At 46.8% G+C, this 23,244-nt stretch overlaps 1 protein-coding gene across 1 annotated transcript in view; it reads right to left on the reverse strand.

Annotated features, from left to right (window-relative positions):
• Positions 1 to 2,364: 2,364 nt before the first annotated feature.
• CEP126 (centrosomal protein 126) overlaps positions 2,365 to 23,244 on the reverse strand; it is a 91,491-nt gene continuing 70,611 nt past the window's right edge. Inside the window, exons 9-12 of the mRNA XM_073582935.1 lie at positions 21,455 to 21,536; positions 17,939 to 18,139; positions 7,252 to 7,316; positions 2,365 to 4,333 (exon numbers count right to left, since the gene is read on the reverse strand). Coding sequence (XP_073439036.1) covers positions 4,229 to 4,333; positions 7,252 to 7,316; positions 17,939 to 18,139; positions 21,455 to 21,536 — 453 coding nt within the window. The 3' untranslated portion in view covers positions 2,365 to 4,228. The remainder of the gene's footprint in view (positions 4,334 to 7,251; positions 7,317 to 17,938; positions 18,140 to 21,454; positions 21,537 to 23,244) is intronic.

Raw genomic sequence — 23,244 nt, forward strand, 5'->3', positions numbered from 1 at the left:
ACATAATAGTGACATCTCTATAGTATGACTGGCTTGGCAATGACTAAAGCTGAGTGGAGAGTCTAAGAAGCCATCTCGTTCTTCACTGGTAAGCTCTTTGTCGAGTTCTGATCGTTCTTGTTGGAGAAGGTTGTAGCTTCCAAAAAGTCACACATTTGTGACAGAGACATCTTGTGGAGTGGATGCTGTAGTCACTGGTCAGGGTAGGAAGGCTGGACCACTGCAGAGGTATGGAAGACTGGCTGAAATTTCCTTGGTCTAGTGGCTGTGTACATGGCATGTGCACTGCCAAGCTTAGTCCTGCCCCACCATGAATGAAGCCCAGGGAGGTCTGCCATTACTACAGGCATATAGTAAGGCTGTAAATTATTGTATGACCACCTCAAGTTCAGACGCGAGGTTGAATGGAAGCCTCGGATTTAACTTAACAATGGTAGAAGATGCTAGACCGATCAGGTCCCAGCCTGGGTCTGACGTGAGGACACGAAGGTGGCAATTTTAATATTGTGGCATTTTGTATGAGTTGTTTTCTATTTTGCTGTTACACAAGACAACACAATTAGTACGTTCACTGTTATTCCGCATCATGTGTTTGCTCTTAAGTCGGATCAAATCGCCCTCGTCGGCTTTGAGACATTGTAAACAAAAGGAGATTCATGGAGGAGAGATCCAGTTACCACATCGGATGTCGTAATCACAGCCCTCGTCCGTTCTCTGGCAGATCTGGAATTAGTTATAAAAGTCATTGACTTCTGCAGACGAGGAGAGATGTTTACAAACGCTCTCTGGCGGCGGTCCACCCGAACAGCTGGTGGCAGACGCTCTCTGTAACACTGGGATTCCTCATCCGCAGGCCGTCCACGTCTGTCCTATAGTCACCTAGAACAGCAAGAATGGCACCCTGCCCATCACGAGACGGGGAACCGCAGCATGGGAGGAGATTATGGGTCAGGGGCTTATCGATGGCAGTTGTCGGCCGTGTATCATCTATTCTTTATGTGCAACATATTGTTTTAGTACATTGTCTGTGCATGGCTGAGAAGGTGGCCATTGTGTATGAGCTCCTCTTATAAGGATTTACTACAGCCGCATTATCCATAGGAAATTATAGTCTGCAGATGACTCATTCTTTTCATGGAGACTGTTGTGGGCATGTTCTGTGATCTGTGCAGAGGTCATTGTGCTGTGAGGGGGAGGAGGTGAGCTGTGACATCAGCTAATGTGAATTGTGGATCCTGTGTTATTTACTGTACATAGAGGTGTTATCAGTCATTTTGTACAGGAGGAGGAGGTGAGCTGTGACATCACCTATTGTGAATGGTGGATTCTGTGGTATCTGCTGTATATAGAGGTGTTATCAGTCATTGTACAGGAGGAGGAAGAGGTGAGCTGAGACATCGTCTATACAGAAATGGTCAATCCTGTGTTATCAGCTGGGTATAAAGGTGTTATCAGTCATTTTGTACAGGAGAAGGAGGTGAGCTGTGACAGGTATTGTGAATGGTGGATTTGGTGAAATCTACTCTATATAGAGGTGTTATCAACCATTGCACAGCAGGAGGATTAGAGCTGAGACATCATCTATTGTGATTGGTAGATCCTGTGTTATCTACTGCACATAGAGATGTTATCAGCAATTATACAGGAAGAGGAGGAGGAGGTGAGCTGTGACATCAGCTAATGTGAATTGTGGATCCTGTGTTATCTGCTGTATATAGAGGTTTTATCAATCATTGTACAGAAGAAGGAGGTTAAATGGGAAAGTAGAACTTATTAAAATTCCCTGTAGGTTAATTGGAGGAGTGCAGAGTCAGACAGGAGGCAGTCACAACCTTCAATAGTAAACTATAGAAAAACCTGACCAGCACCTCCTTAGTGTGAACAGGCGATTTTAACCAGTTCTACTTGCCCATTTAAATTGTAGGCCCATAGCTCAGGAGAGACATGTTTGTCCATTTAAATGTAGGCTGATAGCCAGAGAGTGGCATGTCCAGTAGGATAGGACCCATCAGACGGAGGTCACCTTGCCGTGGTTGATGGGCACACATGAATTGGCCAATTTATGCGCTAAGAACCTTCATTTTTTTGTAAGTACATCTTACTGGGTAACAATACAGCTTATATTTAATGTTTCTGGTGTTTTCATATATCTTGGCTTATATGGAGTGCTGATGTGTTTTATTTTTATATATTATGCAGTTATTGCAGCTTGCACCTGTTCACACTAAGGAGGTGCTGGTCAGGTTTTTTACTATAGTTATCTATCACATATCTATCTATCATAAAAATAGAATTACTCATCAACCAAAAAAAAAAAGCAAAATGTGAAAACATCCCTGTATAAAATGAATGCATAAACTGAAATAAAACAAGATTTTTATCATTTTATTTTGGATATTAAAATAATTTTATATATATATATTTTCTATCAAACAAAAATCTTAAATAAGCATTCACTCAAAAAATGAGGTATATTCAGATATAAACAAAAATAGAATAATCTAATAAAGTGCATTATGGTAGTTACAAATCTCTACAGCATCTGTTACAATCTACTACTGTTCACACCTTTATAACATATATAAAAAAACAAGCACTATATGATAGAAAACCCGTGGCCCTTACACAAGTCTTATACAGAAGGTAAAAAAGTGTTATACTGCCCCCTGGTGATACAAATCATATCACATCAACAGTTCTTCAGATATACGTCAGTGTAAATTAAAACATTTGTGATCCATCCGGCCCTCTGCCGTCAGAAAACGATCCATACGATTAGAATGTGATTTTTTTTTAAAAAAATCTTTGAAACTTTACAAAAATATATGTACATAGTGAGTGTTATCCATAATTTAATGAAATCCCATCTGTTTTCTATTATTACTATTTTTTTATTTAAAGTGGGACCCCATCTATTACTCTGACCTGAGATCCACTGAAAAGAGAAGCTCCTGCTCTGGAGGACTCAGCACGACCATCAATCATGTACCGTTTAGTCCATTTGAATGGGCAGCCTGCAATACCATATTTCTCCTGAAGTGGCCACTGCAGATCTGTGTGGCTGCTTGCAGTGATCGAGAAAATTCAAGTCTATACTCTTCAGCTTTCACTGTAAAACCCCAGAAGATAGACAGTAAATGTAGGGGAAAGGAAAGGGGCATTGCTAGGACCCCCAATGATCATTAGAGCGGAGTACTGATGACACTTACTTCGTCACTGTGGTCAGAATTTAATAGATCGCTCGGATCGCACATTTACGCTGCAGCTCATTCAGTGTCTATGGGACCGATGGCCAAGCACAGTGGATAGCCATCTCCATCAATGCCATAGACAATGGGTGGAGTGGCAGTGAATGCAAATTGCAGGATATCCCTTTTCTAGTAACCACTGAGCGTCCAGTGTATAGGTGATAAATTACTTTTTTTGTTGGAAAACCCCTTTAACTCCACCACATCGCTGCTGCCATTATTGATAAAATTTGCCACTTATCTAGTTGCTACTTTTTCTGCCTATATTCACATGATCTCTATTGTGTGGCTCTACAGTTACTGCAAAATGACAACTCCCAGAATGCACCGCTTACAGTTAAGAGCCTCCTATTGGAGACCATTTTACTTAAAGGGGTTTTCCACCTTTGGGGACATTTTTTTTTTATTTAAATGTATGTAATTGGGGCTATAAATCATATTTCCAATTGTTTCTTTTGCACAGTTTGCCTTCTTTAGCCTCAGTGTTGTCTATTGCTGGCTGCAGAATGAGATAACTGAGAATCCGTCAGCGAGCTCCTTCCGACAGGAGAGATTGGAACTCATTTTGTCTGTCTTTTTCTGAGCTCCTCTCAGCTGATTTATGAGCACAGTTGAATGTGCAGGAAACAAAGAGCCTGTAAAGGCCAAACAGTGCAACAGGTTTAGGTATGCATTTAAGTAGAAAAAAAAATAATTGGTGTCAAAGGTGCACTACCCCTTTAAAGGTTCTAGTATGGATATTACATAAGTAAAACTAAAGCATATTACTAGTGCAAGCTTGTCATAGACATAGAAAAATAAAATCTACATTCCCCCAAAATATTACAATATGTTACATGGCAATAAAAATGGACACTAAATATTACATCTGTACCTATTTATATGTGTATATACAATCAGGAGCAGAGTGTGCAGTACTGCGGTGATACAATGGGAGGCGCTACATTATCAGCCGCCTACAGGACTGTCATACAGGGATGTCAGTATCTTCTCTGCAACCGGGTGCGAGGGTCCGCTGACAGACTGCGGGATTTTTGCGCCAGTGTCATGTGTTCGGTGGGCTGGGGTGGGAACTGCTGGACTTTCTGAAAGATACATTAGAGGACATGCAAACATTTGGATTAGTTTTTTTATGGTCTGATACATTTTGGGATATATATAACTTATCGATGAAAGAAGAAAACTGCAAAATGAAAACATTTTTTTATTTAAAATATTTATTTTACTGTTAACACTTAAGGGTGTTGTCCACAACTTGGACAACCCCTTCTGAATCTTTATGTGTTCCCCCCCAGTAAAATAATAACACCTATTCTCACCTCTATTGTCGGCATCGTTGCAGCAGTGTCAGCACCGGCTCTCCCAGGGATCATATAACATTTTTATGTCATGCGATCGCTGTGACCAATCAGCGCTAGCTTCTGTTATGAAAGGGCACCAAGAAGGATAGCAGGCCCAAGCTAAGCCACAGAAAACCAGAGGTTGGTAACTAAGCGGATGCAGACCCCTGATCCTATCCACACAACTAGCAGTAGCCGTGGAGCGCACCTACGATGATCCTAGACGCCTCGTCACAGCCAGAGAGCTAACTAAGGCTAAAGCAAGAAAGGGGAAATCTAAACTGCCCCTGAGCAGACCCCAAAGGAATAGATAGCCCCCAAACATATATTGTCGGTGAGACAAGATGAAAACACAAACGCAGATAGGAAAATAGACTGAGCAAATGATGGGGCCCACACTAACTAGGCAGGACGAGAAAGGAAAGACACTGTCTGCAATCAAGCAAAAAACCCTGCAAAAAAGTCCAACACGTCTGATGCACAAAAAACACTGAAGTCGCACGACTTCGCCCCACTATATCAGCAATCTGGTATATTCTGAAAGCAAAGCAAAAAGAGACCAATATAACGGGACAAAACAAACTGGCACAAGCAGTAACATATGGGCGGTGATTCAGCACAGCCCCAGCCGGAGCTAGCTGATCCGCACAAAGCAGAGATAAACAAAGCCAGATCAAATGCAAACAAGAATAACAAATGAACCACTTAGCTGAACCATGCAGGGAAAGAGCAGGAGACATCAAACCTTAGAAGGCACAGGAAGAAAATCACCAGCAGGGATAGAGGGAGTCAGCTGTCTTAAATCCCAATCAGAAACCCCAGATGTCCAATCGTCTTCCTCATTATCAGGTGGCAAGCCTCTGTCAATCAGATCAGCTCCAGTAACCACCAGAGGGAGTCCAGAAAGAGAACTCGCAACCCCTCTGTCAATCTGACCAGCTCCACTACCTTCAGTAATCACCAGAGGGAAGCCAGAGAGAGAATTCACAACAAGCTTCACTCTAGTCTCCTTCGAACAAATCAAGACATGTAAAGAAAGATAGAGAGCAGCTGCGGCTCTCACTTCCTCCGCATTACGTACATAGTAGGGGAGAGTGGAGCCTGCTCTGACTGGCAGCAGGGATTGCATGACATAATGTCACATGATCCCTGGGAGGGCCAGTGCCGAAACCGCTGAAACGGCGCTGGCACCCGGAGGCGAGTATAGGATTGAGGTGTTGTCTGAGCAGTGGAAAACCCCTCTAAAAGGGAGTCAGTCACCCCAAAAACTCAATTTAAATCCCCTACACATTCATATACAGCTGACTTAACCCCTATAAATATCATACCTGTTGTACAGATTTCACTACTATTGTCTTATATAAAAACAGTTGTCTTACATCTGTAAATGAGGGCTCCTCGGTGCACCTTTGCCAAGGGCTCAGTGCTCCATTTTGCTCCCTCAATAACCATCGTCTCACTTCCCTTTAGTGTGATTGACAGTGCTCGCTTTAAAGCACTGCCTGAATTGTATCTGCAGCCCGGACACTGCAGAGGCCAACATTGCACACATCTCCTCTTCTGTCAGCATTGGCCACTCACTACTGTGTGGTCCATGTGCAGTGAGCATTCGCTGCACATAGGAGAGAAGGATGAGAGTGCACTTGCATTGACACAGTATGAGCCGAGTGCGTGCGCACACACACACAGTCAGTGTGGGTGCGCTTTTATTCCTCTCTCCTGTTTGCAGCGGATGCTGGTTGCACATAGGGTCACACAGTAGCGGGCGGCCGCTGCAGACAGGAAAGTGGGATGAGAACACACACATACTGACACTACAAGAGCCATGTGCGCACACAGTGCCAGTGTGGGCGCAATCTCATTCCTCTCTCCTGTCTGCAGTGGATACTCATTGCACATACGGACACAGTACCAGGCGCCTGATGCACACAGGAGAGAGCGATGCGAGTGCACAGACACTGATACTATAAGAACTGCGGGCACATACACAGTATCAGTGTGAGCGCAATCTCATTCCTCTCTCCTGTCTGCAGCGGATGCTCAATGTGCATAGGGTCATATAGTAGCAGGTTGCCGATGTAGACTGGGAAGGGGATGAGAGTTTGCACACACTGATTCAGTGTGTGTGCTCAGCCCCTGTAGTGTCAGTGTTGGTGTGCTCTCATCCCTCTCTACTGTCTGCAGCGGATGCTCGCTGCACATAGGGTCACACAGTAGCGGACGGCCGATGCAGATTGGGAAGGGGATGAGAGTGCGCACACAGTTTCAGTGTGTGCGCTCAGCCCCTGCAGTGTTAGTGTGCACACGCTATCATCCAGCAACGTTTTTCTCCAGCTTATAAAAACAGATTGCACCTGGATACTTTTTTTTTAAATTGACGTCTATGGAAAACGAGTCCATTAAATACATAGTCACCATTATTTTTCTTCCATTGAAAACGGGTCAGTTTTGTTGCTTATTGGATCTGTTCCAAATGGATGATTACTGGGCAAGTGAACATAGCCCGATAAAGAGGATCCTTTATAACTTATGGCTATACGTGGGCAATTCCTATAATATCTTTGGTCAGTGTGATCAAATGATCGCTGGGCTCAGGATGCTGCTAATCTAACTCAAGCTTTCAAAAACTTAAAAAGTGATCAGATGATCAAATGGATCCTCACCAGTGTCGATTTGGGCTGAAATCCATTTGTAGTCGCTGAGGGTTTGATCACGATTTCTTGAACATCTAAAATAGGAGAAAAAAAAAACAATAATGTGATCAATTGGTTAAAGAGGACCTGATATGTAGTTCTTCTGTATGTGTGAAGAAATACATTTCTGGGAGTTACTGTTTTCCTTGTAAAACTGGGGGGTGAGGTGGGGTATCTACCAAGAAATTTTGGTCCAATCAGGGCTGAAGTGACAGTGTTGGGACACATCATACTGACCAGAGTAATGGCAATTTTTTACATTAATTTTTAGGAAGAGAAACAGAAGAATGCGGAGAAATTATGAAACTAAGGAAAATGATGAATTATTGCACCAAACAATCATCGCCTTCAAATATGAGCTCTGACTGAACTCTTATATCGCCCAGCCACCTCGTCAAATGAGCTGCTATATACAGTGCCTTGAAAAAGTATTCATACCCAGTGAACTTATCCTCACTTTTTCACGTTACACCCACAAACTTACCGTAAATGTATTTTAATGTGATTTTATGTGATATACCAACACAATGTAGCAGGAATATTAAAAAAAGGTGGATTTGTATTCAAACCCCTGTAATAAAATTTTGAGTTCCCAATCGCCTCCAGAAGTCACACAGTAAATTGAGTCCACCTGTGTGTAATTTATTCCCAGTATAACTAGAGCTGTTCTGTGAAGGACTCAGAGGTTTGATTGAGAACACTGGGGATCAAACCGCATCATGAAAACCAAGGAGCCCACCAGGCAGGTCAGGGATAAAGTTGTAAAGCATGGTTAGGTTGTAAAAAAAATAACTCAAGCTCTGAACATCTCACGGAACATAGTTCAGTCTATCATCCAAAAATGGAAGGAGCATGGCACAACTACAAACCTACCAAGACATGGCCGTCCACCTAAACTGGCATCTCAAGAAAGGAGAGCAATAATTATAGAAGCAGCCAAGAAGCCCAAGGTCAGTCTGGAGGAGCTGCAGAGATCCACAGCTAAGGCCTCTTTCACATTTCAGTTTTTTGCCATCAGTCGCAATCTGTCAAATTTTGAAAAAAACGGATCCGGCGACTGATGCCGCCGGATCCGTTTTTTTCTCATAGACTTGTATTAGCGACAGATTCCGACTGATGGCCGCACGTTTCATCCGTCGTTCGCGGGATCCGTCGGAAATTCTTTGTCTGGCAGCCGGAGACGACTGACAAAGTAACTTTTTTTGTTTCCATCGAAAAGTCGGACAGCGACGGATCCGGCGCCGTCCATCGTTTGCTAGAATGGAAGCCTATGGGCGCCGGATCCATCGCTGTCCATCAAATGACGGAATCTAGTGGCGAATTCTGCTTTTTTTAAACTGAGCATGCTCCAATATCCACAGCCCCAAATGTATATAAACCTGCCAGGTAGGGCAGTCAGATCCAGCGAAACATGGATTTTTGTGAGTACTCACCGTAAAATCCTTTTCTCCGAGACGCTCATTGGGGGACACAGAGACTGTGGGTGTATGCTACTGCCGTCTGGAGGCTGACACTAGGTATACAAAAAACAAGTTAGCTCCTCCTCCGCCACATACACCCTCGCCCCGGTACCGGGCGGAAACCAGTTTAGTGCAAAAAGCAGTAGGAGGACATAAACATAATTTTAACCTTATGCCAAACATATGTCTGAAAAAGGACCACCCTACCTTAAACAAGGAATTACATTAATTAAATAAACAAAAGTCACCTGGCTATTAGGGTGGGTGCTGTGTCCCTCAATGAGCGTCTCGGAGAAAAGGATTTTACGGTGAGTACTCACAAAAATCCATGTTTCGCCTTCATCTCATTGGGGGACACAGAGACTGTGGGACGTCCTAAAGCAGTCCCTGGGTGGGAAGACAACTCACCGCTCCAAGCCGCATGCCCTCCTGTCTAAAGGTGTGCCACTGCTGCCTGGAGAATTTTCCTACCCAGGCTCGCATCAGACGAAGCCTGAGTATGCACATTGTAGTGCTTACAAAAAGTGTGCAGGCTGGACCAGGTTGCTGCCTTGCATACCTGCTCTGCCGAAGCCTGGTGCCGAAGCGCCCAAGAGGCGCCCACTGCCCGAGTAGAGTGCGCCCCTATTCCTGTAGGAACCGGCGTGCTTCTAAGACGGTAAGCCTCCTGAATAGTTAGGCGAATCCATCTGGCTATGGTTGACCGTGAAGCTGCAAGCCCCTTCCTGCGCCCTTCAGGGATCACAAACAGCGAGTCTGTCTGGCGGAAAGGTGCTGTCCTTGACACATACCTCCTGAGAGCTCTTACCAGGTCCAACGTGTGGAGCGCTCTCTCCACTCTGTGAACTGGTGCCGGACAAAACGAAGGCAGAACAATGTCCTCATTAATATGGAAAGAGGACACGACCTTCGGCAAAAAAGGCGGCGGCGGTCTAAGGACTACCTTACCCTTAAAAAAAGTAAAAAATGGAGCCCTACAAGACAATGCCCCCAACTCCGAGACCCGCCTAATGGAAGTTATGGCTACCAGGAATACCACCTTCCTGGAGAGATATGCCAACGAAACCTCCTGTAACTGCTCAAACGAGGCCTCCTGCAGGACACTCAGTACCAGATTCAGGTCCCAGGCCTCCAAGGGTGCCCTAAAGGGGGGTACCAAATGAGAAACCCCTTGAATGAACGTCCTGACCTGCATGATGGTAGCGATCTTCCGCTGAAAAAGGACCGACAAGGCCGATATCTGCCTCCTAAGGGAACTCGGAGCCAACCCTGCGTCTAGGCCGGACTGGAGAAAGGCCAGGATGTTGGGGACCGAGAAGGATAATGGCGCCACTCCGTGTTCTCGACACCACTGAAAGAAAACCCTCCAAGTGTTATGATAGATTCTCGCCGAGGCCGGTTTCCGGGCGCTAACCATTGTAGCCACCACATCACGCCCGAACCCCGCCTGGGTCAGAACCCAAGATTCAACGGCCACGCCGTCAAACACAGGGCCCCTAAGTTCGGGTGGCAGATCGGCCCCTGAGACAGCAAGTCTGGACGTTCTGGTAGCCGCCAGGGTATGTCTGCGAGGAGTTGCACCAGATCCGCATACCATGCCCGACGGGGCCAATCTGGGGCCAGCAGAATCGCCGGAACCCCCTCGGTCTTGATCTTTCTGATGACCCTCGGGAGAAGTGGCAGCGGGGGAAACAAGTACGGGAGCCGAAACTGGTTCCATGGCAGGACCAGCGCATCTACTACCTTGGCGTTTTCCCTGGAGGCCATCAGGTCCACGTCCGGAGTCCCCCACCGCTGGCAAATTTGCTGAAAGACATCGGGGTGCAGAGACCATTCCCCGGCCGCGATCCCCTGCCTGCTTAGGAAATCTGCTGCCCAATTTTCCACGCCTGGTATGTGAACTGCTGAGATCATCGAGTGGTTCCTCTCGGCCCAGCGGAGTACATGCTCTATCTCGCGCATGGTTGCCCTGCTGCGCGTGCCTCCCTGGTGATTCACGTATGCTACTGCCGTGGCGTTGTCTGACTGAATTCAGACCGGGCGCCCTGCCAGCAAGTGCTGAAACTGCTGCAGTGCCAACCGCACTGCTCGAATCTCCAACAAGTTGATAGGGAGACGCGCCTCTTGAGGCGACCATTGCCCCTGGGCCGTGTGGTGGCGGAAGATTGCCCCCCAACCGAAAAGACTCGCATCGGTCGTGATCACTAACCACTGATCCGGGGGAAAGGGCCTCCCCTGACGGAGAGAGGAGTCGCGCGTCCACCATTGAAGCGCCCTTCGGACCTGAGAGGACAACCTGCACTGATGATCGAGCGAGAACGGACTTTTGTCCCATGTCGCTAAGAGAGCATGCTGCAGGGGACGGAGATGAAATTGCGCAAACGGAATTGCTTCCATCGCCGCCACCATCTTCCCTAGAACCCTCATCCCAAACCGGATAGTGTGGGGCCCCGGCTGTTGAAGGGTTCGAACTCCCTGCCGAAGTGCCCGAGCCTTGTCCTGAGGGAGAATCACCAACCCTCGGGAAGTATCGAAAATCATCCCTAGAAACAGAATCCTCTGGGCTGGAGTAAGGGATGATTTCTTCCCGTTGACCAACCATCGTAGGCGAGCTAGGGTATCCAGAGTGATGCTGACATTCTCCTCGCAAGCTCGAAAGGACGGACCCTTTACCAGGAGGTCGTCCAGGTACGGCAAAACCACTATGCCCCGAGAATGTAGAGTGGCCATAACGACTGCCATCACTTTCGTGAATATCCTGGGGGCCGTGGCCAACCCAAAAGGTAGGGCCACAAACTGGAAATGTCGCCCATCGATTGCGAACCGCAGAAATTTTTGATGCGGGGGACAAATAGGGATGTGCAGGTAGGCATCCTGGATATCGATGGAGGCCAAATATTCTCCCTGCTCCATGTACGATATGACCGACCGGAGAGATTCCATGCGGAAATGCCTGACCCTGATGAACCTGTTCAGGAGCTTTAAGTCCAGAATCGGCCTTACTGTTCCATCCTTCTTGGGTACCGCGAACAGGTTGGAATAAAAACCCCGGGTTTTTTCGCCCTCTGGTACGGGGACAATGACCTCGTTGCGCTGCAGCACCTCGATGGCCTCTAGCAAAGCCTGTGCCCGAACTTCCGTCTTGGGAAGCCGAGAAAGAAAAAATCGTTTTGGCGGATCCCTGATGAATTCTATTTTGTACCCGGAAGACACTAATTCTGCCACCCATGCGTTGCACGCCACTGCGACCCAGACGTGGCAGAACCTGAGCAGACGTCCGCCTACCCTGCTGTCCCCGGGTACTGGATGTTTCGAGTCATTTTGTTGAGGTCCTCTGAGACCTGGCCCCCCTTGATCTGGGCGGCCGGCCCCGCATCCTGCCCAGGGGATTGGCCTTGTACGTAACCTGACGCTCTTTGTCTTGGCCATAGCGAGCTGGGACGGAGGTACCGGCCGCTGCCATCCACCCTGGGGTACGAAATGCTCGAAAGCGCGCCTGCGGTTGACGAAACGGCACTTTACTCCTCTGTTGTGGAAGAAAGCTGCTTTTTCCCCCCGTGGCGTCTGAAATAAGCTTATCCAATTTCTCCCCAAATAACCGGTCCCCCTGAAAGGGCAGAGAAGTCAACAATTTTTTAGAGATTGAATCAGCCCGCCAGAGCCTTAACCATGAGGCTCTCCTAATGGCGACTGCGTTTGCCGCCGCTAGTGCTGCGCCATTAGCCGCATCTAAAGATGCACTAATTAAATAGTCCCCTGCCATTGCGATCTGACTTGCTATCTCGCCTACTTCTGTCGGCAACTCTCTATCCTGCAGGATCTTGTTTAAAGAATCCGACCATGACATCATGGCCTTGGCTACCCATGTCGCTGCAAAAGAAGGAAAGAGTGCTGATCCTGATGCCTCATACACCGAGCGGGCTAACCCCTCTATGAGCCGATCCGTGGGGTCCTTAATGGCAGAACCACTGGGAACTGACAACAGGGATCTTGAGGCTAGGCGAGACACTGGGGGATCCACTACCGGGGATGCCGCCCATTTTTTACAGAGTTCTGATGTGAACGGATACCTCATTTATAGCGTTTTTTGTCCCGAAAAACGCTTATATGGACGTTCCCTGTGCCGCTGCACAATGTCCTCGAACTCAGGATGAGTGCTAAACACTCTATGTGGTCTCCTGGCCTTTTTAAAAGACACCTTATGACCTGCAGCTGGGGAGACATCATCCTCAATCCCCAGAGTCTGATTGACAGCTTCAATAAGACTGTCTACCGTCTCCCGACACCCCGGTATATCCAGGTTCAAGGATTCTTCTACGTCGTCACCTGAACTCTGCTCGCTCCCGGAAAAAGGTGACGGTGAGCGTGATGCCACACTCGCGGATGCTGACGCACCGGAGGGGCCTGGAGACACAGTATGGGTTCTTTTCCTGTGCGTCTGCAAAGAGAGTGTGCGGCCCCTGCAGGCCGGAGGCTCCTGTGAGGTGGACGACCCCTCCCAAACAAGCGGGCCGTCGTCTCTACCCCTATCCGGGGCCTGAAGGGTCTCAATCGCCTTCGTAAGTGAAACCATGGACCGAGACAGTGATAATGCCCATTCCGGGGGATCCAGACCCCTGGGCTCTGTCGCAGGGGAGGGCTCCTGGGCACGTTCAGAGTCGAAGGCTTCACACAATTTGATAGTCTGTGCTCGTGGGAACATAACCCCACAAGAAACGCATGCGGCATAAAGGAACGTGGGCGTTTTCCCTTTTCCAGACATAATGCCGCTTACTCCTATCACAAGTTAAAGGAGAAAGGAGGAGGAGGGTAACCCTTAAATGTACCCGCGCAGTTCCAGGACGGGGTCGCACTTACCCTGCTTCTGTGTGCCCCCCTTCCGCGTGACTCCTTGCCTCTGGGTAGGTCGCCCGCGTCTGTTTCCAGATGCGGCCTACCCTGCTCTGAAGCCGGGGCCTTGATTTAAACCAGCGCCCGCCCTAGCCGACCGTGACGCCGCGTCCGGGGGCGGGACCCTCCACCGGCGCCCAGGCCGAAACCGCGGCCTACCAACTGGCTCAACACTCACCCCCCGACGGCGCACAGGCCCGCGGGGACCTACTACCCCGGCTGCAGGTACTCTGAGGCGAAGGGCGAAGGGGGATGGTCGAGGGGATCCCTGGCTCCTACTCGCTGCCCAGAGCCCTCCCCAGTTGCATACCTACCGGGGTATTTGCTCTCTGGACGGTGCAGGCACCCTAGCTCCGTCTGCCCTGCAGGGGCGAAGAGAGGGACCGTCCGCCGCCATGCAGCACCACCGTCTAGCGTTGGTGGAGCAGTGGGGGCGCACAGACTAGTCTTGTGCCACTGTGCAAGCCCATGGTTTCAATACCTAGGGGTGGACAGGGCTAAGTCTGGCATAATGTCCCACGTCGCGGGAGAGGAAAACGTGGAGGGACACTCGCACGTGGTCGCCCGTTGCTGGTTTGGGGAAATCGGATCCTTTCAATAGGATGCGTTGCCCCTGTCTTATCTTCATAAAATAATAAACACGGAAAAAATAGATGTCTGGGGAAAAGTCCCAGAGATGTCCCTCGGTGCGGGAAAGGATACGCGGAGCGATGCTCAACGCGTGCTCGCCCGTTGTTGGTTTGGGGAGATCGGACCCTTTCTATAGGATCCGTCGCCCCTGTCTCCTCTTCATAGCGAGAGAACCGAAAAGGAATAAAAAAAAAAAAAAAAAAAAAAAAATAGTCTGGAGAACTCCAGACTGCGTGTGCCTCCAAAGACACTAAGCAAAAAACTGGTTTCCGCCCGGTACCGGGGCGAGGGTGTATGTGGCGGAGGAGGAGCTAACTTGTTTTTTGTATACCTAGTGTCAGCCTCCAGACGGCAGTAGCATACACCCACAGTCTCTGTGTCCCCCAATGAGACGAAGGAGAAAAAACGGATCCGTCGCATCAGTTTTTCACAATCTGAGACGGATCCATCGGATTGTGACTGACGTGAAAAAACTGAAGTGTGAAAGTAGTCTAAGGAGGAAGAATCTGTCCACAGGACAACTATTAGACGCGTACTTCACAGATCTGGCCTTCATAAAATAGTGGCAAGAAGAAAGACATTTTTGAAAGCAAGCCATAAGAAGTCCTGTTCGCAGTTTTCAAAATGCAATGTAGGGGACAAAACGAGTATGTGGAAGAAAGTGCTCTGGTGAGAGGAGACTAAACGAATACTTTTTGTGCTAAATACAATACGCTCTGTATGATGGAAAATTAGCACTGCATATCACCCTTAAAACACCATCCTCACCATCAAACATAGTGGTGATAGCATCATGATGCGGGGAAGCTTTTCTTTAGCAGGGACAGAAAAGCTGGTGATAGTTGATGGGAAGATGGAAGGAGGTAAATACAGGGCAATCCCGGAGGAAAATATGTTGGGGTACGTGCACACATTTCGGATTACTGCGCGGAATCTGCATCTTTTGGCAGAATCGACAGGTCAAAATCCGCGCGTTTTTTATGCGGATTTCCTGTGGATTTATTGCGGATTTGGCCTGCGTTTTTACACCTGCGGATTCCTATAATGGAATGGGTGTAAAAACGCTGAGGAAACCGCACAAAGAATTGACATGCTGCGGAAAAAAAAACCGCTGCGTTTTCGTGCGGATTTTTCCGCAGCATATGCACAGCAAATTTTTTCCCCATAGAATAACATTGTACTGTAAATCACTTGTGGATCTGCAGAAAATCCGCAACATGTGCACATACCCTTAGAGGCTACAAAAGACTTGAGAATGAGGCGCAGGTTCATTTACAGGTGTGCTCAAAAGTTTACATACCCTGGCAGAGTTTTTGCTTTCTTGGCCTTTTTTCAGAGAATATGAATGATAACACCAAAACTTTTTAGGCCCTTTTACATTTAGCGATGCACCAGCGATCCAACCAGCGATCCGACCCGGTCAGGATCGCTGGTGCATCGCTAAATGATCGCTAGTGAGCTTTCATACAGAAAGATCTCACAGCGATGCAGCAGCGACGCAGCGCACGATACTTACCATTCACACACAGCGATCCTGCGTCCTCCCGCCCGCCTCCACGCGTCGCTGGACGTCACAGCAGGAAGTCTCAGCAGGAAGCGCCCGACGAGAAATGGAGCCGGACATTCTCGCGCGATCAGCGATGGACAGCGGGGGAGCCGGTCGCTGGTAAGTATCACACATAGCGATATCGCTAGTAATATCGCTATAACGTCACAAAACCAGTGACGTTTTAGCGATATTGCTAGCGATATCGCTTAGTGTAAAACCCCCTTTTCTCCACTCCTGGTTAGTGATTGGATGAAGCCATTTATTGTCAGACTACCTGCAGGACGACTCTACACATCCTGACAGAGCTACAATGGATGGTTTAGATCAAAGCATATTTATCTGTGTGAACGGCTCAGTCACATTCCAGACCTGAATCAAATTGGGAATCTGTGGTAAGACTTGATAATTGCTGTTCACAGACGTCTCCAATCCAATCTCACTGAGTGAATGTGCCAAGAAAAACAGGCAAAATGTCACCTCTAGATGTGCATAGCTGGAAAAAACAGACCCCAAAAGACTGCAGGGGTAATTGCAGCAAAAGGTGGTCCTATAAAGTATTGACTCGGGTGGCTGAACACAAATATATGTCACAATTTTCAGATTTATATTTGTAAATTATTCAGAAAACCATGAATCATTTCCTTTACATATCACAAATACTTGCTACTTTGTGTCGGTATATCACATAAAATCCAAATAAAATACATTTAAGTTATGGGTGTAACGTGACAAAATGTGGAAAAGTTCAAGGGTATGATACTTTTTCAAGGCATTGTATGGTGTGTTACATTATTGATTGTCCAACAAGCATCAATTGACAATGCGGGGTGTCGAATCGTGCTCATTGGCAAGTCACACTATTGTTGATCAGCGTATTTTCCACGAGGCGATGTGCGGCCCACAGTAATCAACAGGACTTTGCACATATTGCACCAAACAAGCTCTGATCCACTTGCTATATTATTGATCAGTACTCATCTGCTTAAATAAAAAGACCCTTAGGTCTCATTCAGACATAAGTGTTTTATGGATAAAGCACGTATCTATTATAGTCTGAGGGACTGTCCACAAGTCCATGTTTTTTATGTGGACAAATCCGAACTTAAAAGTTCAGGGTTCGTGCTGGACAGTTAGGGTACCATTACACTTAGCGATGCACCAGTGATCCCGACAACGATATGGATCGCTGGTGCAACACTAAGTGATCGCTAGTGAGCTGCCACACAGGCAGATCTCACCAGCGACATAGCAGGGGTCGCTACTTACCTGTCAGACGCGGCGATCCTGACGTCCTCCCGCCCGCGTCGCTCGTCGGCGCCACAGGAAGCGCCCAACGAGAAATGGGCCAGGACCTTCTCGCGCGATCAGCGATAACCAGCGGGGGAGCCGGTCGGAGGTAAGTATCAGACATAGCGATATCGCTAGCAATATCGCTGCTGCGTCACAAAATCGGTGACGTTACAGCGATATTGCTAGCGATATCGCTATGTGCAACGGGCGCTTTAGTGTTTGGCGCTAAAATCCGAACACGGAAGTAAGGTACAATCTTCAGAATTCCGGGGTAAGTCCAGGAGGCGAGAGAGAGAGATAGCAAGAGAGAGAAAAAAAAGAGACAGAGAAAAATAGAGAGAGAATAAGAGAGAGAAAAATAAAGAGAAAAAAGACAGAAAGAGAGAAAAAGAGAGAGAGAATGAAAGGGAAAAAGAGAGCGAGAGAGGGGAGAGAGAAAAATAAAGAGAAAAAACAGACAGAAAGAGAAAGAAAAAGAGAGAAAAGAGGGGAGAAAAATAAAGAAAAAAGAGAAAAAGAGACAGAAAACGAGAAAGCGAGAGGGAGAAAAAAGAGAGACAGAAAAAGAGAGAGAGCAAGCAAGAGAGAGAGCGCAAGAGTTTTCCAGCTCATAAATTGAGGTCCCGATGGAGTTCAATGGGGTTCTGGCTCAAGTACAGGTACAGTTCTGGTATCCGAACCGAACCTTGGGATACATTTCGGATAGGGTACCAGGACCCGAACTTCCACGGGTCCATTCATCCCTAATGATGTGAATTTAGGCAAAATCTATCTGGACTGGTTTGGCGGCCTGTGGAGCAGGGTGTGTGCTGAGTGTTCACCTACCCAATGTACTTACTCTGCAATCTCTGATTGAGACGATCGATTGACTGCAGGAGCCTTTGTTCTTCGATAGAAAGGGCCGTGTGCGGAGCTTTGTGTATGACGGTGCTGTGCTTGCTTGCTTGCATCGCTTGCATGGCAGCTAGAATTTCCCCATCTGTTGCAGATGTTTCCGCCAGATTCTCCGCCAGCATAAACTGAGCGGTGCTTTCTGAGACTGTGTAAAGAAAAACACTGTAATTAGCCACGGAGAACGCCCCTCCAGCATAATACTTAGCATGTAACTACTCCGGCCGAGGACGGGACAGACGCCGCAGCTTTCATAATTTCCATTCAGTTACAATGGGGTGGGTACAGATTATTCCTAGGTTTCTCGCAGTGGTTCCTTCTCTAGTCTATTCTGTCCTTTACAGAAAAAGTAAAAGGCAAAAAATGTCCAGTAGCCGGCTCGGTCACAAGGCTGCTTCAGTCGTCAAATCGGTCCAAGCACGGGATGCAATGCAGAGACTGGCTGTGGATCTCAGACATTTATGACGCTGCCGCGCTCCGGTCAGAAATCCTGCGGCTAGTCCGTGCTGAAACTAATTTGCACGGATGTCTGAAGCAACAATAAAGTGGTATTCCCATCTCCAAGATCCTATCCAATATGTAGTAGGTGTAATAATAAGAATATGAACAAATACCTCTAATTAGAAATGTAGTATAGTCATTCCGATAACAAACAATCAGTAGATTTGGGTTCCAGTACCATCTCTATGCTGATGACACCCAATTATACGCTTCTTCTCCTGACATCACGCCAGCCATTCTAGAAAACAACGGCGATTGTCTAAACACTGTGTCTAATATCATGTCCTCACTATATCTGAAACTGAACCTGTCAAAGACTGAACTCCTGGTGTTTCCTCCCGCTACTAATGTACCTACACCCGACATTGCCATTTCCGTGTGTGGTTCCACTATTACTCCCCAGCAACATGCCCGCTGTCTTGGGGTCATACTTGACTCTGAGCTTTCCTTTGCCCCCCACATTCGATCACTGGCTCGCTCTTGTCATCTGCACCTCAAAAACATTTCTAGAATTCGACCTTTTCTTACTTTTGACTCTGCAAAAACTGTTACTGTTTCTCTTATTCATTCTCGTCTCGACTATTGTAACTCTCTTCTAATTGGTCTCCCTCTTACCAAACTTTCCCCCCTCCAATCTGTCTTGAATGCTGCAGCCAGGATCATATTCCTCACCAATCGTTACACCGATGCCTCTACCTTGTGCCAGTCATTACACTGGCTACCCATCCACTCCAGAATTCAGTATAAACTTATTACCCTCACCCACAAAGCTCTTCATGGCTCAACACCACCCTACATCTCCTCCCTTGTTTCAGTATACCATCCTACCCGCGCCCTCCGTTCTGCTGATGACCTGAGGTTAGTATCCTCAATAGTCAGAACCTCCCACTCCCGTCTCCAAGACTTTACACGTGCCGCGCCAATTCTTTGGAATGCACTTCCCAGGTCAATACGATTAGTCCCCAATCCCCACAATTTTAAGCGTGCCCTGAAAACTCATTTATTCAGACTGGCCTATCGCCTCAACACATTAACCTAATCTATCCCTGTGTGGCACAGCCAAAAGTTTTACCATAACCAGGTTCCCCGCATCATGTTCCCACATGCTTTATGCATCCATTAGCCCTCTGTGTCTGTACTGTTACACACTTAACATTATGGCTGGTCCATACAATCAGGGCAACTGTTACCACCCACCTTTCGTGTCTACCTCTTTCCTCATAGACTGTAAGCTTGCGAGCAGGGCCCTCTTTCCTCTTGGTATTTGTTATAATCTACTGTATGTGATTATTGTTATGCTGTAATGTCTATTGTCTGTACAAATCCCCTCTGAAATGTAAAGTGCTGCGGAATATGTCGGCGCTATAGAAATAAAATTTATTATTATTATTATTATATTCAGATAAGCTATGTCACTTACTCCATGTGCAGGTACTGCAGTAGCTTAGGTATGGTCAGATCCACTCATATATTGATAGTTAGCTGCTAGTGGTCGTAACCATGGATACCTAGGCTACTGCAACGCCCTGCACATGGGTTAAGAGACATAGCTTATCAGAAGAACTATACTATAATTCTAATTTGAGGTATTTGCTAATATTATTATTATTACAGCAACTACATATTGGGAAATGATCTTGGACATGTGAATATTCCTTTAACTGTGAGGCAACTTGATGCAGCAGCAGCCCTTCCCTTATCTGGAAGCTTCTTAAAAACACATTGAAATGGTTTCTTCCACAATGTCTTTGGAGAAGTTGCACTAGTCCTTTTCCTCCTGCTAACTGGGGACAGGGCGCTTCTGCCGTCCTCTGCTGTCCTGGCTATACCCTCTCATGCGTTCCCCGGCTGTCCTGTCTGTATACTCTCACATGTTCCCCTGCTCTCCTGTCTGTATACTCTTATGCGGTCCCCGGCTGTCCTGTCTGTATACTCTCATGCTTTCCCTTGCTGTCCTGTCTGTATACTCTCATGCGGTCCCCGGCTGTCCTGTCTGTATACTCTCATGCGTTTCCCGGCTGTCCTGTCTGTATACTCTCATGCTTTCCCTTGCTGTCCTGTCTGTATACTCTCATGCGTTCCTTTGCTGTCCTGTCTGTATACTCTCAAGCGTTCCTCTGCTGTCCTGTCTGTATGCTCTCATGCGTTCTTCGGCTCTCCTGTCTGTATACTCTCATGCTTTCCCTTGCTGTCCTGTCTGTATACTCTCATGCGTTCCTCTGCTGTCCTCTCTGTATACTCTCATGTGTTCCCCGGCTGTCCTGTCTGTATACTCTCATGCGTTTCCTAGCTGTCCTGTCTGTATACTCTCACGCGTTTCCTAGCTGTCCTCTCTGTATACTCTCATGCGTTCTTCGGCTGTCCTGTCTGTATACTCTCATGCGTTCTTCGGCTGTCCTGTCTGTATACTCTCATGCTTTCCCTTGCTGTCCTGTCTGTATACTCTCATGCGTTTCCTAGCTGTCCTCTCTGTATACTCTCATGCGTTCTTCAGCTGTCCTGTCTGTATACTCTCATGCGTTTCCTAGCTGTCCTCTCTGTATACTCTCATGCGTTCTTCGGCTGTCCTGTCTCTATACTCTCAAGCGTTTCCCGGCTGTCCTGTCTGTATACTCTCATGCGTTTCCTGGCTGTCCTCTCTCATGCATTCTCCGGCTGTCCTGTCTATATACTCTTTTGCTTCCCCCCTGCCCAGGAGCTGTGGTATGATGAGACCTTGTCCCTGTACGGTCAGACACAGCCATTACACAGTACACAGCAGGGGCACATTTATAAGATTATCTCAGCACAGGAACATTATTTTTAACCGCATCCAATTGTGAAAATTATTATGATTCCAAGATCTATTAATTAAAACGCACTTTGTACTTTGGGAAACTCCTTTAAGCATTACTTACATTAATCTCATGTAACTCAGCAGTACAGAAGTATGGCTGTGAGTGAGGTCTGATACGGTACGTACCTTCAGCAGGCTGTGTGGCGCTGTGCGTGTGCCCAGGCTCGTGTGCACTTGGCAATGGATTTATCTTCATAGCGTTCACGTTCTGTTCAAGATAAAATACTGTGTAAATTATTCTAGTTGACAAATAAATACACACAGGCCAGACATTATCCACATTCAATATCATGAGAACCTCACTGTATTATATCATGATGGACCTGTATAAAGTGAGACATCGCTGGAATCAGGGTCTCTGCACCTACATCAGGCTGATCTCAGATTAAGGCCGGGATCACACATGCGAGGAAGACGACCGAGTCTCGCATGTTAATACCCGGCACTGCCGTTGGCACTCAGGAGCGGAGCGTGCGGCTCCATGTATTGCTATGCGGCCGCACGCTCCGCTCCTGAGTGCCGGTGGCAGTGCCAGGTATTAACATGCGAGACTCGGCCGTATTCCTCGCATGTGTGATCCCGGCCTAAGTGAGAAAAACCTGATGACAGATTTCCTTTCACCTCATGGCAGAGACATGTGCAGGAGGTTGTATTAACCCCTTAGTGACCGGGCAATTTTTTTTAGAAATCTGATGTCAAAACTTATTATTTTAGCGACCTGCTCAGTTTTTGAAGTGATTTTGGGGGTCCTATATATTGGAAAACCCTCAAAAGTGAGACCATTTTAAAAACTGCGCCATACAATGTATTTCAGGTAGTTTATTAACCCTTCAGGTGCTTCTCAGGAATTAATGCAAACTGACATGACAGAAATGAAAAAGTTGATTTTTACCACCTAAATGTCGCTAACTTCTGAACAGGCCTCTATAGATGGAAGAGTTTAAGGCCGCTATTTGGCAGTGAATTGTGATCGCAAACATCGGGACCACACGATCAAGATTTCATGGTGCTGATGGGGTTCAAGAGGGAGCCCCCCCACTCTGTTAACCATTTAGATGCTGTAGTCATTACTGACATCAGCAACTAAAAGGGTTAAACGGCCATGGTTGGTGACAACACTGATCGTCGCTGATGCAGCAAGTTGTCAGCTATTGTGTACAGCTGATAGCCGCAGGATTGTCACCTGCGGCTATCAACTCTCTCTCTCTATATATATATATATATATATATATATATATATATATATATATATACACAAACACACATTTTTACTTGAGTACATGCATACAAATAATTTTTTAGTGAGGTTTCATTAAACATTTTGCACCGTTTGGCTTTTACAAGCTATTTTTTTCCGACACATTGCTGGCTGCAGAATTAGTTCCATCATCCAGAATCCATCATAGAGCTTGATAGGACTTTGTAACTCTTTTATCTGTCTTTTTCTGAGTTCATCTCTGCCGATTTATGACCATAAATCACACTACTACCTCTACACCCCATCTAGCTGTGCCTCCATCGTGGGGCTAAGAAATACATGTGACTCCTGTGCCAGTGATTGAAAAAAGCAGAGATGATTTGTCCCTGCCAAAGCGGGGCCTCCTTTTCGTTTTGGATAACTTTGACATGGGAAAAAAAAATATTTTCACATAAGTTCATGACTACCTTTAGTTAATAAAATTGCATGTTTCAATTTGTAATATTCATTCACTTTCAGACCTCCTTATATGCAATTTGCAGCCTGATTCAAGTTTCAGATTTTTGTCTTGTGGGAGTTTCTCTCCCAGTAATATAGACTGGATGTGAGCTATGTGAAACCAATCTGTCGCTGTCTTCATTAGCTCAAATATTAGCACAGCTTCTATCCTGCACTTATTTCTTCCTTATGGTTTTTCCTCCAGACTCTTTTCTCTACC

Source organism: Dendrobates tinctorius, unplaced genomic scaffold (assembly GCF_039654945.1).
Source record: "Dendrobates tinctorius isolate UK_male_01 unplaced genomic scaffold, ASM3965494v1 ptg000075l, whole genome shotgun sequence".
Classification (NCBI taxonomy): domain Eukaryota; kingdom Metazoa; phylum Chordata; class Amphibia; order Anura; family Dendrobatidae; genus Dendrobates; species Dendrobates tinctorius.